Raw genomic sequence first — 12,886 nt, 5'->3', positions numbered from 1 at the left:
AAATATGGGCTTCCCTGGTGGCTCATGGGTAAAGAATTCACGTGCTAATGCAGGAGACACGGGTTCAGTCCTTGATCTGGGATGTTCCCCCATGCTGTGGAGCAATTAAGCCGGTGTGCCACAACTATTGAGCCTGCGCTCTCTAACTCAGGAGCCACAACTAATGAGCCCACGTGCCACAACTACTGGAGCCCATGTGCCCTGCAGCCCATGCTCTGCAACAAGAGAAGCCACTGCAGTAAGAAGCCTGCACACTGCAATGAAGAGTAGCCCAGCTGGCCACAACGAGAGAAAAGCCCACGCATCAACAGAGAACCAGAACAGCCAAAAATAAATAAGTGAAGATTTTTTTTAAAGACAAATCCTTTACGATTTCATTTATATATGTAGTCTAAAAAAACCAAACAGACAGAAACAGACTTATGGAAAAAAATAAAAAAAGCTTTGGTTTTTGCCAAAGGTGCTGGGAATGTGGGAATGGACCAAATAGGTGGAGTGGAGTAAGAGGTATAAACTTCCAGTTACACAACGAATAAGTCATGGGGGTGTTATGTACAGCATCGGTAATACAAGAATATTATAGTCACTTTATATAGTAACAGATCATTACTAAGCTTATTGAAGAGATTATTTCACAGTGTACACAAATGTTGAACCACTATACTGTACACCTGAAACTGATATTGCATGTCAACTATACTTCAATTAAAAAATGAGAAATGAGTCAGAAATCTATTTCAATATTCTCTATATTCCCTCCATCTCATCTCGTATTTTACTTTCATCCTAAAGGCCTTGCGTCTTCCCACACTTCCATGAGCGGAGATGCTGGTTAAAGATTCACTCACAGGACCTTGTGGAATTGAGAAAATTTGTGACTCAACCAGGAATACAGAGTTAATAAGTGAGAGACCCAGGGCCTGAATTCAGTCTACTGACTCCCACTCTTCCTGTTCCTCATGGTGCAGCTGGCAGTGTGTGACTGGTACAGTTGGGTTCCAAACCAAAGTCCACCATGTTGCCCCAGCGTTCACAAAAGAGAACTCTCCTCTTATGGGAAGTAGATTTGTCTAAACAAATCTAAGGATCTGCTCAGTAGGGTTGGGAAGGTAAAGACATGAAGAATATTTATTTTTATTGGAGCTAGAACTGAGTTTCTTACCAGACTTACAGCTTGAGCTGTTGGAGGTTCTCTAACAAATGAGAGCACTATAGACCACAGTAGTGACTTAAAAAATCTCACTGTTAAACATGTAGCCTCACTCTCTACCAGTGATAGGGAGTGATATGTGATTAAGGAGAAGTGAATTGACTGGCCAAGAACCTGAATTTGTCTTCCCTTATTTCTGATTCAAAAATATTTACTAGAACTAAAAGTTTCTTACTTTTGTGCTCTCATTACCTGTTTAAAGTTTTCATTTAGCATTCATCTTTCTGCCAAATGTATGTTATGTATTATATTTGATATAATGCTTGTGTATATTATATGTTACACTATGTATTTTATATATTACATATATTGCAATCAGCATAATTTACCACTGTACTCCCAGCACTTAGCACTGGATCTAACCCCTTTAAGTAACGGCCAGGTTTGCTTGTGAAGCTCTAAATGCTTTTCTTGGATTTGATTTAATATGGGAGGAAGTAGATAGTCATGTTCCCTAAAATCTTAACTGATTCTATATGAATAAGACTGTACAGCTTGAACTGCTGGTGGAAATGCTCTTCCTTTGAGGATCTGCATTGTCTAGAATGAGGATTCCAGGTGACTATTTCACAGAGGATTCTTCTCTTTTGAAAAAGGCTCAGGGATGAGGTTTTGTTTTATTTGGGAAGTCGAAGGCCCTGAGGGATTTGAACTTTGCTTAGCTTGATTTCTCTTGTCCATCATTATCTATACTGTGAGTTGCCCTTGAATGGTGATATACTCTGTGTGAGTGTTAGTTGCTCAGTCGTGTCCCCATTGTGACCCCATGGACTATAAACCCGCCAGGCTCCTCTGTCTATGGGATTACCCAGGCAAGAATGCTGGAGTGGGCTGCCGTTTCCTTCTCCAGGGGATCTTCCCAACCCAGGGATCAATCCTGTGTCTCCTGAATTACAGGCATTTTCTTTATCATATACTCTAGGTAAACAGAAAATGCCAGCCAGGTGGTGTAAATTCAATTCTGCCTTCATCACTTTTCTGTCTTAGCCTTATTATCTGTACAGTTGGGAGCCTTATCCCTGCCTTCCTCCAAGGACTCTTCTGAAGACCTAGTGAGATAATTTCTGGGAAAGCGTTTTGCCACATTATGGAAGAGTTACTTGCCATAAAATGATTCTGGGCATGAGTAGTAACCAAAATAATCCTAAGGAACAGGAAAGGTTCTTCTTGGGTTGTTTAATCCAGCCAAATATTCAGTGAGAGGCTGGAACTGTTTAGCAGTTCAGAAGTTCTGTGGCTAGGTCCTGAATGGGCTGTAGAAAAGGCTGTTGAAAACATCTGATTCTATAGTGTGTGACTGTGAAGCTATTCTGTTCAAACAAGGCTTCTGGAAAACCTGGGTGATAAATATTCTAGAAGTCCACAGTGATAAGCTATTCTGAATGATGCCTGTCAGCAGCTGCATAGTCCTTAGCCCTAGGAGATGGTCCTATACATAGATCAAGACAGCCCTATTGCCCAGGTAACAAACATTTATTTCACTGAAGCTCAGCATGCAGGACTCTTTCTTGGTTTGATGAGATTAGCTTTATATACATCACAAAAAAATATCCCAAGGCTTATGTCTTTGTTATTAATTATTAAACATGCTTTGCCCATTTCTCTATCACATTGCATTATGGTGAGTTCTGTGCAATCCTATCTCCCCTGCAAGACTAGAAGCTCCTTTGTTCAAGGAATAGTGCAGTTTATTCTGATATTTTCCTTGTCTAGCGCAGCATCTGGCATATAGTAAAGATTCCATGAATGCTTATTGAAAGACTGTCAAATCTTTTGCCTGCAATACTTTGTTTTTCATCATTCAGTTTTTTTATTTTCCAGTTAACAACTTCTCTTAATTTCTTTTAGCCATTTTATATACTCAGAGAACTTTAGGTATACTTTGATAGTTGCCATTGCTTCTATTGATCCTGAGAGTGGGCCTGGTATTTCTGTTATGGTCTGGAGAGCAGACACATGTGCTGTTTGGGTCTCTGTACCTTCTTTTGAAGACTCTTCTGAGTAATGAGTCTACCCTTTAATTCTAGTGCAAGTTGTGTTCAGGGGCCATCATGTCCCCATGTCTGAAGTCTAGCCTAGACACTGACTTGACAGCTAGTCCCTTCTTCTCCTCACCAGGTACTCATTTGAATCACAAGCCCCAAATCTACATGAAGTTCCTTGGTCAGCCTCTGCTCCCCTGCTCTCTATGACTGTCTGATTCAACTTCATCACAAGGGCATAATTATTTCTATGTGTGACATCCAAATATTATAGCCTTATTTCCTTTTGCCCCACTATTTTCTTGGCTTAGAGACTATAGATTCATACAACTTCTTAGATATTTTGGTGGAGCTAAGTAAGGACAACAAGGATGGCAGAAATTCACATAGATGCCTCATAAACTGAATCCTAGTTTTCCTGAGTCTTAGGTGATTCTGACTGTTTAAAAGTTGAAGCTAGAATTCCTTCAGCAAGTCCTTCACAAGCTGACTCCATCTCACCCTTCTGGTCTTATCTCTCCATTTCTTTTCTTGTACCCCACTGTCAGCACACAGTCACTTTTCATTTCCTGAACATTCCTCTTACTTTCATACATGTGAATACATTATTACTTCTCTTTGAAATTCTTTTCCTATAAAAACTTGCCCATCAGATAATCTCTTCTTGTAAGTGTTTTAAGACCAGTCCAGATTACAGATCATCTCCTCTCTGAAGATTTCTGACATCTCCAATGAAGTTTCTCTTTGTTTCTCTCTCTCCTATTTCCCTTCAATTGTCAATACATCACTTGATGTGTAGAAGTGAAACTATATATTTTTTTAAAGATTTCTTTTTGATGTGGACCGTTTTTAAAGTCTTTATTGAATTTGTTACAATATTACTTCTGTTTTATGTTTTGGTTTTTTGGTTGCCCAGCATGTGGGATCTTAGCTTCCTGACCAGGGTTAAACCCGCACCCCCTGCATTGGAAGGTGAAGTTTTAACCATTGGAAGTGGTTAAACTAGGGAAGTTCCAAATCTGAATTTTTAAATGTTTGCCTTTGTCACTAGAGTTTGAGTTTTTTGAAGCCAGGCAATAAGGTTTCTTTTCATTTTTGTTTCCCCAGACCCAGTCTACCACCTGGTTCATCCACATTGCCCATTACTTGCTTTCTGGATTAATGGCGGCTGAACTGACCTGGGAGGATCTTGGGATGTGCCCTCAAATGACTGTTAACATGGCTGACAAGATTGCTAGGATCTCTAATTAAACTGTCAGTGGTCACCATCTTTAATAAACAGTTTTGCTAGAAACTGGGATAAATTAAGTTTCTGGGAGAGGAAATCTGTTTTCCCCCTCATTCTGAGGCTACTTTTCCTGTCCACACAGTGATTTATGACTTGGTATGTCATGTATAAACAGATTCCAACAGAGACTCCAGATTGAGAAATTCTCATGGTCTTAGGAAGGAAGAAAGGGATTATAGGGGAAAATGTATGTCCTTGATTCTGTTTTTTTTTTTCTAAAGGACCCTCTTCACTAAGCAGAGAGCCACAAGGAAACCAAGAGGTCAGTGAAAACTCCTTGGCCCACACTACTCTTCAACCTCTTCTTCAGGCATATCCCATCCTTGTTTGTTTAATTATCCATAAAAATAGGGCCAGCACTTCACCCAGGGACTTTATTTAAAGCTTCCAGACTCCTAGTTGGATGCTGCTTCAGTTCCTCTCTTTTCCTCCTCCGCAAGGGGCAGGTCTCCGGGAGCCAAGGACATGGGGCTCAGCGCCTCACAGTCCTGCTTAGAGTGCTAAGAGCCTCAGAAAACCAGTCCCCAGACTGTCAGGAAAGCTTCCTGCCAATGGCCCGGAGCAGAGCATCCTTGGCCTCTTTGTTCCTCAGGGTGTACACCACAGGGTTCAGTAGTGGGGTGACGACAGTGTAGGTCACTGAGATCAGCTGATCCTCATCCTTGCTGTTCTCTGACTTGGGCTTGAGGTAGGCAATGGAGGCACAGCCATAGTGGACAATGACCACAGTGAGGTGGGAGGCGCAGGTGGCAAAGGCCTTCTTCCGACCTTCAGCTGAGGCAATTTTAAGGATGGTGGAGATGATGAGGATGTAAGAGATGAAGACCAGACCCATAGGCACAACGAGCACGAAAACACTGATGATCAAAGTCAGGATCTCATTGACAGTCGTGTCAATGCAGGAGAGCTTCATCACAGGCCGGATGTCACAGAAGAAGTGGGCCACCTTTGTGGCACAGAAGGGTAACCTGAATACAGATGTTACCTGTGTCATGGCCACAATCAGCCCGATGCTGCAGGCCCCCCACACCAGCTGGATGCACACCCTCCTGTTCATGATAACTGTGTACCTCAAGGGACGGCAAATGGCCACATAGCGGTCGTAGCCCATCGCTGTGAGCAGGAAGCAGTTAGTGATCCCAAAGGTTACAAAAAAGAACATCTGTGTGGCACAACCTGCCAATGAAATGGACTGGCTCATACCCACAAGGCTGGACAGCATTCTTGGAAGGATAACTAGTGTATATATAGTCTCTGAAGTGGACAGCATGCTGAGGAAGAAGTACATGGGGGTATGGAGATGATGATCGATTCGGATAATGATCACGATAATTATATTACCTGCTAGGGTTAAGATGTACGGTGCAAGAAACATCACAAAAAGAGTGAGCTGGTGCTCGTGGAAGCTGGAGAAACCTTGTAAAACAAACTCAGTGGTGAGAGTGTGGTTCTCGCTCTTCGTTGAGTGGCCACTAGATTGGAAGTGTAGGAGAATAAAAGTTACATAATCTCAGTAAAGCAATTTAATCCATTTCTGAAACTGAACTTTGTTCTCCTTTATTAACCTGGGGATACATTTTCCAGTGGCAGTGGAATACAGTTAATCTTTAGGTTTACTGATCTTCATTTAAAATATTTTTGTTCTGTGCCCATCCATTATAATACAATTTCCTATGCATGCTAGAATCATCTAAGTTTTTCCCCTGCACTGTATAACCATGTACATTCCCACTTCACTGTACTCTTCATCCTTGTCATCTGGAATGCTCTTCCTATCTTCCTCCTCTTAAGTAAATTGTCCTCAAGACTAATGCATGTCTTCTCCTCCATTAATGCATATTGTCCTCTGAAATTTTCATGTTTGGATTATTGTCATCCCTCTGTGCACTCTGTGGCTTTATACCTTTTACATCTGCGTATCTCACTGACTCAGGATTATGCATGAATTTGATGCTTGAAAACAACTTGTTTAGGGATTGACTGGAAAGTTCTTTTATTTCAGGGCTGTGAATCATCCCCTTGCACATCCTTTAGGAAATAAAAGCAAAGCAGATTCAGAAATGTTCATCTTGTTTTCAAGAAGGAAAAGGTGAATCTTAGCCAGCCACCATCAACACTGCTGTCTGAATGATGGAAGTTGGCTGACACTTCATAGCACTGACTCACGTATATTGTAAACCATGGTACATCTTCATTTTCCCTAAACTAGAAGGCAAATTTACAGCCAATACAACTTTGTGAGTAGGAATACACCTACTCTGCAGGGGTGAACAATCGTACCAGGGAAGATGCAGCAAATTCATGTGTCCTTCATCTAAAGTAAAAGCAGGCTCTGAATATAAAGAACAGAGTTACAGTAAACATACATCATTTTGTTGAAAGATGGGGCTCAGTCCAATTCATGTAATATTTCACATTTAGGTTCCTTTAGACAGTAAGCTCCTGTAGGCTATTTAAATTATATTCTGATTTCCTTATGCATATTCAGAAAAAGACTTTTTGCATAAAGTAAATCATATCAGTGAGGAAGCTTAGTAGACATAGAGACCTCCATCTAGTTCATAAAAACTTACTTAAGAGAAATTGAAGACCAGCTGTTAATCACTTACATTAAGAATGCTAAAAGAGAGTAAAGTTGCAACAGGAAATATTTCCCAATAGGGAAATTCATTTGACTTAAAATACATGGCTAAAGACAGTTATCTTCTGAGAGGCCTCTAGGCATAAACTAGGCAGTGGTCCAGCCAAGGGGTGGTATGGCACCTCTACTATGAAATAAAAAGTGTGTGTTAGAGCTTTTGATTGTTCTAATGATGGTCACGGATGCTGCTAGCAATTAGTGGTGCTAAATGTCCTGCAGTACATGTGATGATCCCACTCAAGGAAGAACTGTCCTATTCCAAATACCAATAGGGCTTCTCCCAAGAAACCCAGGGCTAGAGTGTCATCTGATTCTGGCTGAAGTCTAACTGTCTTGAGGTGGATGAATGGCTGCTATAACCTGATTAGTATCCACCACCCTATGGAGCCTATAATTCTTCCAAAAAAATCAAGGGCAAGACAAGCAAACATAAGCTAATGAAGACCTACCCCAGTTATAACAAGAACTGTTATACACCATAAGTTAAAGTCGTCCATGAGCAATAACACCCAAGTCAGTTCTTTTTCTAAAGAACACTTGCCTGTAACTGCCTAGAGCTGAGGCACAACAAGAGGGCTCAGCTCGAGGAGGCTGAGGAGTGAAGATGTAAGCGTCTGACTCTCTTGGCCTCAGGGTGCAGGTCAGGGAAGGGCAAGGTAACCAAAAAGAACTGTGACAGGTTGAGCGGGTAGCAGGTAAATACAAACTGGCAGGAACGTGGTCGGGCTTTGGAGCTGCAGGCATCCTTGACAGCCCCTGTGTGGAGAAGTCTTCAAAGCCAAAGAAGGAGTTCCCCCAGGAGCAGCCAGTGGGGCTCCTGGAGGTAACTCCCTGTAGACATCCTCAGAGCCACACTGGGGCTGGGAGGATACAGACAGTAGGTTCCTGGGGGGCTCATTATGTGTAGGGCTCATTTACCCAATCCTAGGGATGGCATTTGGGGAGTCTGGGGAGAATTTTTGCTTCAAGGAGCAACAGAATTAGAGGAAGCTGGTTTATTTAGTTCACTGTAACTTGTTCAAATAAGCACATTATTATTGGCCAGTTAGCTCAGTTGGTTAGTGTGGTATTAATAATAAAATAATGAATAAGTACATTGTGCTTTTTTACATATGTGCCTTGGAAATCCATAGTTTACAAATCTAGGCAGCTCAAGCTTGGAGCCATATTACTTTGGATCTCATGAATTTTAACTCCCCTCCCTTTTTTTTATAGGGAGGATTTCTACCCAGGGTTCTCTCTTTGGAATGAAAGTAGTCAAATATGGCCATGGTTCTGCAGAGAACAGTTCATGCTGCCTGTCTTTCTGCCCCTGTGACATTCAGAATTGGGAGACATTGTCTTTAGATCCAGGGATCCTCTCTTGGGGGTTAGGAAACAGAGATGAGCCTCTGAACATTGTTCTCATTATTCAGATTACCTCCTCCTCTCCATTTGGCAAACTTCTACTAGTTTGTCGAGTTTCAGCCTCAGAATTTACTTTTCACTGAAGACTTTCCATGAGTTAGTTTATTGCTTCTATAACATTGTCTTTCTTTAACATGAGGTATTATCTATGCCCATTCATTCTTGGAGCACTAAGCATATGCTGGGCCTTGTGCTCATTGCTGGGCAAACAGCAGTGGATGAGATGCTTTATAAACCTTTGAAGGGCTCACTGTTTAGTTACACTAAAGTCACTAAGTCATGTCTGATTCTTTGCAATCCCATGGACCGCAGTATGCCAGGCTTCCCTGCCCTTCACTATCTCCCAGAGTTTGCTCAAACTCATGTCCATTGAGTTGGTGATGCTGTCCAACCATCTCAACCTCTGTTGCCCACTTTTCATTCTGCTCTCAATCTTTGCCAACATTAGGGTCTTTTCCAATGAGTCGGTTCTTTGCAACAGGTAGCCAAAGGATTGAAGCTTCAGCATCAGTCCTTCCAATGAACATTCAGGGATAATTTCCTTTTGGATTAACTGGTTTGATCTCCTTTATGTCCAAGGGACTCTCAAGAGTCTTCTCCAGCGCCACAGTTCAAAAGCATCAATTCTTCAGTACTCAGCCTTCTTTATGGTCCAACTCTCACATCCATACGTGACTACTGGAAAAACCATAGCTTTGACTAGATGAACCTTTGCTGACAAACTGATGCTTCTGCTTCTTAATACATTGTCTAGATTTGTCATAGCTTTTCTTCCAAAGAGTAAGTATCTTTTAATTTCATGGCTGCAGTCAGTATCCACAGTGGTTTTGGAGCCCAAGAAGATAAAATCTGCCACTGTTTCCATGGCTTCCCCATCTATTTGCCATGAAGTGATGGGACCAGATGCCATGATCTTTGTTTTTTGAATATTGAGTTTTAAGCCAGCTTTTTCACTCTTCTCTTTCACCTTCGTCAAGAGGCTCTTTAGTTCTTCTTCGCTTTCTGCCATTAGAGACTGCATATCTGAGACTGTTGATATTTTTCCTGGTAATCCTTATTCCAGCTTGTGCTTCATCCAACCTGGTATTTCCCATGATGTACTCTGCATGTAAGTTAAATAATCAGAGTGGCAGTATATGTTGTTGATGTACTCCTTTCAAGAACCCCATGAACAGTATGAAAGAGCAAAAAGATATGACACCAGAAGATGAGCCCCCCAGCTTGGTAAAGAGTGGAGAAATAGCTCCAGAAAGAATGAAGAGGCAGGGCCAAAGCAGAAATGATGCTCAGTTGTGATATATCTGGTGGTAAAAGTAAAGTTCAATGCTATAAAGAACAATATTGCATAGGAATCTGGAATGTTAGGTCTATGAATCAAGGTAAATTGGATGTGGTCAAGTAGGAGATGGCAAGAGTGAACATCAACATTTTAGGAATCAGTGAACTAAAATGGACAGGGAAAGGTGAATTTAATTCAGATGACCATTATATATACCACTGTCGTCAAGAATCCCTTAAAAGATTACTAAATGGAATAGTCCTCATAGTCAACAAAAAGAGTCCAAAATACAGTACTTGGGTACAATCTCAAAAAGAATAATCTTAGTTTGTTAACAAGGCAAACCATTCAACATCACAGTAATCTAAGTCTCTGTCCCAATCACTAATGCCAAAGAAGCTGAAGCTGAGAAGTTCCACAGACCTGCAAAACCTTCTAGAACTAACACCAAGAAAAGATGTCCTTTTAATTTTAGGGGGTTGGAATGCAAAACTAGGAAGTCAAGAGATACCTGGAGTAGCAGGCAAGTTTGGCCTTAGAGTACAAAGTGAAACAGGGCAAAGGCTAACAGAGTTTTGCCAAGAGAGCACACTGGTTATAGCAAACACCCTCTTCCAACAACACAAGAGAAGACTCTACACATGGACATGATCAGATGGTCAACACCAAAATCAGATTGATTATATTCTTTGAAACCAAAGATGGAGAAGCTGTATACAGTCAACAAAAACAAGACTGGGAGCTGACTGTGGCTCAGATCATGAGCTCCTCATTGCAAAATTCAGGCTTAAATTGAAGAAAGTAGGAAAAACCACTAGGCTATTCAGGTATGACCTAAATCAAATCCCTTATGATTATACAGTTATAAGTGATAGACAAGTAGACTGAAATAATGCCACAAGTAAGTGGGACAGGAAGAAGATGGTTCTTGATTAGACTCAGGTTGATTACAGAAAAATATGTTGTAGGTAAAGTAAGACCAGTCTATACAAAAAATTTTAGAATGGCTTCCCAGGTGGCACAGTGGTAAAGAAGCCACCTGCCAAGCAGCAGACACAGGAGTTGTGGGTTCAATCCTTGGGTTGGAAAAATCCCACAGAGTAGGAAATGGCAACCCACTTCAGTAGTCTTGCCTGGAAAATTCCATGGACAGAGGAGCCTGGTGGACTATAGTCCATGGAGTCGCAAAGAGTAGGTACAGCTGAACACACACACAGAAACTTCATCACTTTTAAGGGCCTTTCAAATTATTATTTCACTTATCCCTCCTGTTCATGGGCTTCACTGTCCTTAGCAACTTGTCTCTAAAGGACCACCAGCCCTCATCAGCTACCCTGCACCCTCTTCTTGTTTCTCTGGTGATTTTGTTCCATGCTGGTAAAAAAAAAAAGATACTCAGCACTGGAATTTTATAGATTGATTTGGCAGCAGTACAAAGATGGATTTGAGGTTGGTGAAAAGAAGCAGCGTGGTTGCTGACACAACAGGTCAGGCCAGAGATAATTGGGATTGATCTATATGGGTTGACAATGGCCCATAAGAGAGGGAGAGGTAGGACAGACATATGAGGAAAACCAAGAGGGCTTATAACTGAATCAATGTATGGAGGAAGGGAGAAGAAAGAACGAATCATTATATAAACTACTCCCATCAGGTTCATTCACATCAGTTCCCTGATTATTCATAATATGCATAGCTTTTTGTAATAACTGATAAATCAAATAAATGATCTTTATATTAAATTATCATTAGGTATGATTGGTGGCTATAGGATCTCAGCAGCAAGAGTAGAACTGAGCAAAATAGCCCAGTGCTTTATGATGCCATTGCTTTGGGACAAATCAGGAAGATTTTGGAAATGGGGCCCTTGGTAGATGGTATAAAAATGTGGTGCCAGGGAAAAAGAGGTTTTCAGCTTCTGAGTCAACTAATATTTATTGAATACTTTCACACTTTTTTGTCTCACTTAATCCTCCAAATGACCCTATAAAGTCATTAGTACTATTTCATTTTACAGAGGATAAGTTATGAGGAATCTATTACTCCATCAACAGTAAGTCTATTGGTTCAGTTCAGTTCAGTCAGTCGTGTCTGACTCTTTGTGACCCCATGGACTGCAGCACGCCAGGTTTCCCTATTTGGTGCTAAATGGAAATGAATGTGTGGTGACTATAGAAACAAAACTGGGGAAACAGCCAAGAAGATCTGCTATAAACTGCTTAATTTGGGGACCATATTCAAGTAGTCCTAGTTTATGCATGCCATTCACAGTAGTTTAGGATCCCAGGTCTAAGCCCTCCTAATGATGTTTTAGGATTGTCAATGGGAGTCTTTCAGAGCCACGAATAGGACTCACAACAAGGTTAACTGAGGTCAGCATTGTGCCTGAGTGTCTTAGCTTGGGCTGCTATAACAGATATCACAGACCATGTGGCTTAAATGACAGGCATTTACTTCTCATTTCTGGAGCCTGGGAATCCAAGATCAAAGTGCTAGAAGATTTGATTCCTTTGTAAGACTTTTCTCTCTGGATTGCAGATGGCTGCCTTTTCTCTGTGTCCTCACATAGTGGAGAAAGAGTGGTAGAGAGAGCCCTTTATTTCTTCTTAAAGGACCCTAATCCCATCACTTCAATTCATGACTAGTAGATGGGGAAACAATGGAAACAGTGACAGACTTCATTTTCTTGGGCTCCAAAATCACTGCAGATGGTGACTGCAGCCATGAAATTAAAAGACGCTTGCTCCTTGGAAAAAAATCTATGACAAACCTAGACAGCATATTAAAAAGCAGAGACATTAATGACAAAGGTCTGTATAGTGAAAGCTATGGTTTTTCCAATAGACATGTATGGATGTGAGAGTTGGAACATAAAGAAAGCCGAGCACCAAAGAATTGATGGTTTTAAATTATGGTGCTGGAGAAGACTCTTGAGAGTCTCTTGGCCAGAAAGGAGATCAAACCAGTCAATCCTAAAGGAAAAATCAATCCTGAATATTCATTGGAAGGACTGATGCTGAAGCTGAAGCTCCAATATTTTGACCACCTGATGCGAAGAAGTGCCTCATTGGAAAAGACC

The 12,886-nt window shown here is 41.2% G+C and overlaps 1 protein-coding gene across 1 annotated transcript; it reads right to left on the bottom strand.

The window, feature by feature from the left end:
* Positions 1-5,012: 5,012 nt before the first annotated feature.
* On the bottom strand, positions 5,013-5,992 carry LOC147376821 (olfactory receptor 10J1). The gene has a single exon (XM_086394122.1). It carries the CDS (start codon positions 5,853-5,855, stop codon positions 5,013-5,015), a length of 843 nt encoding a protein of 280 aa, XP_086250248.1. The 5' UTR covers positions 5,856-5,992.
* Between the last annotated feature and the right edge of the window lie 6,894 nt (positions 5,993-12,886).

This window comes from Bos grunniens, chromosome 3 (genome assembly GCF_055505025.1).
Source record: "Bos grunniens cultivar Pamir isolate PY7600 chromosome 3, Bosgru_T2T1.0, whole genome shotgun sequence".
Classification (NCBI taxonomy): domain Eukaryota; kingdom Metazoa; phylum Chordata; class Mammalia; order Artiodactyla; family Bovidae; genus Bos; species Bos grunniens.
This window is presented reverse-complemented; position numbering and strand designations above follow the sequence as displayed.

What these genes read in the sequence shown, in the direction of transcription:
- LOC147376821 (XM_086394122.1), bottom strand. Translation starts at nt 5,855, where the DNA reads ATGTTTCTTGCACCGTACATCTTAACCCTAGCAGGTAATATAATTATC.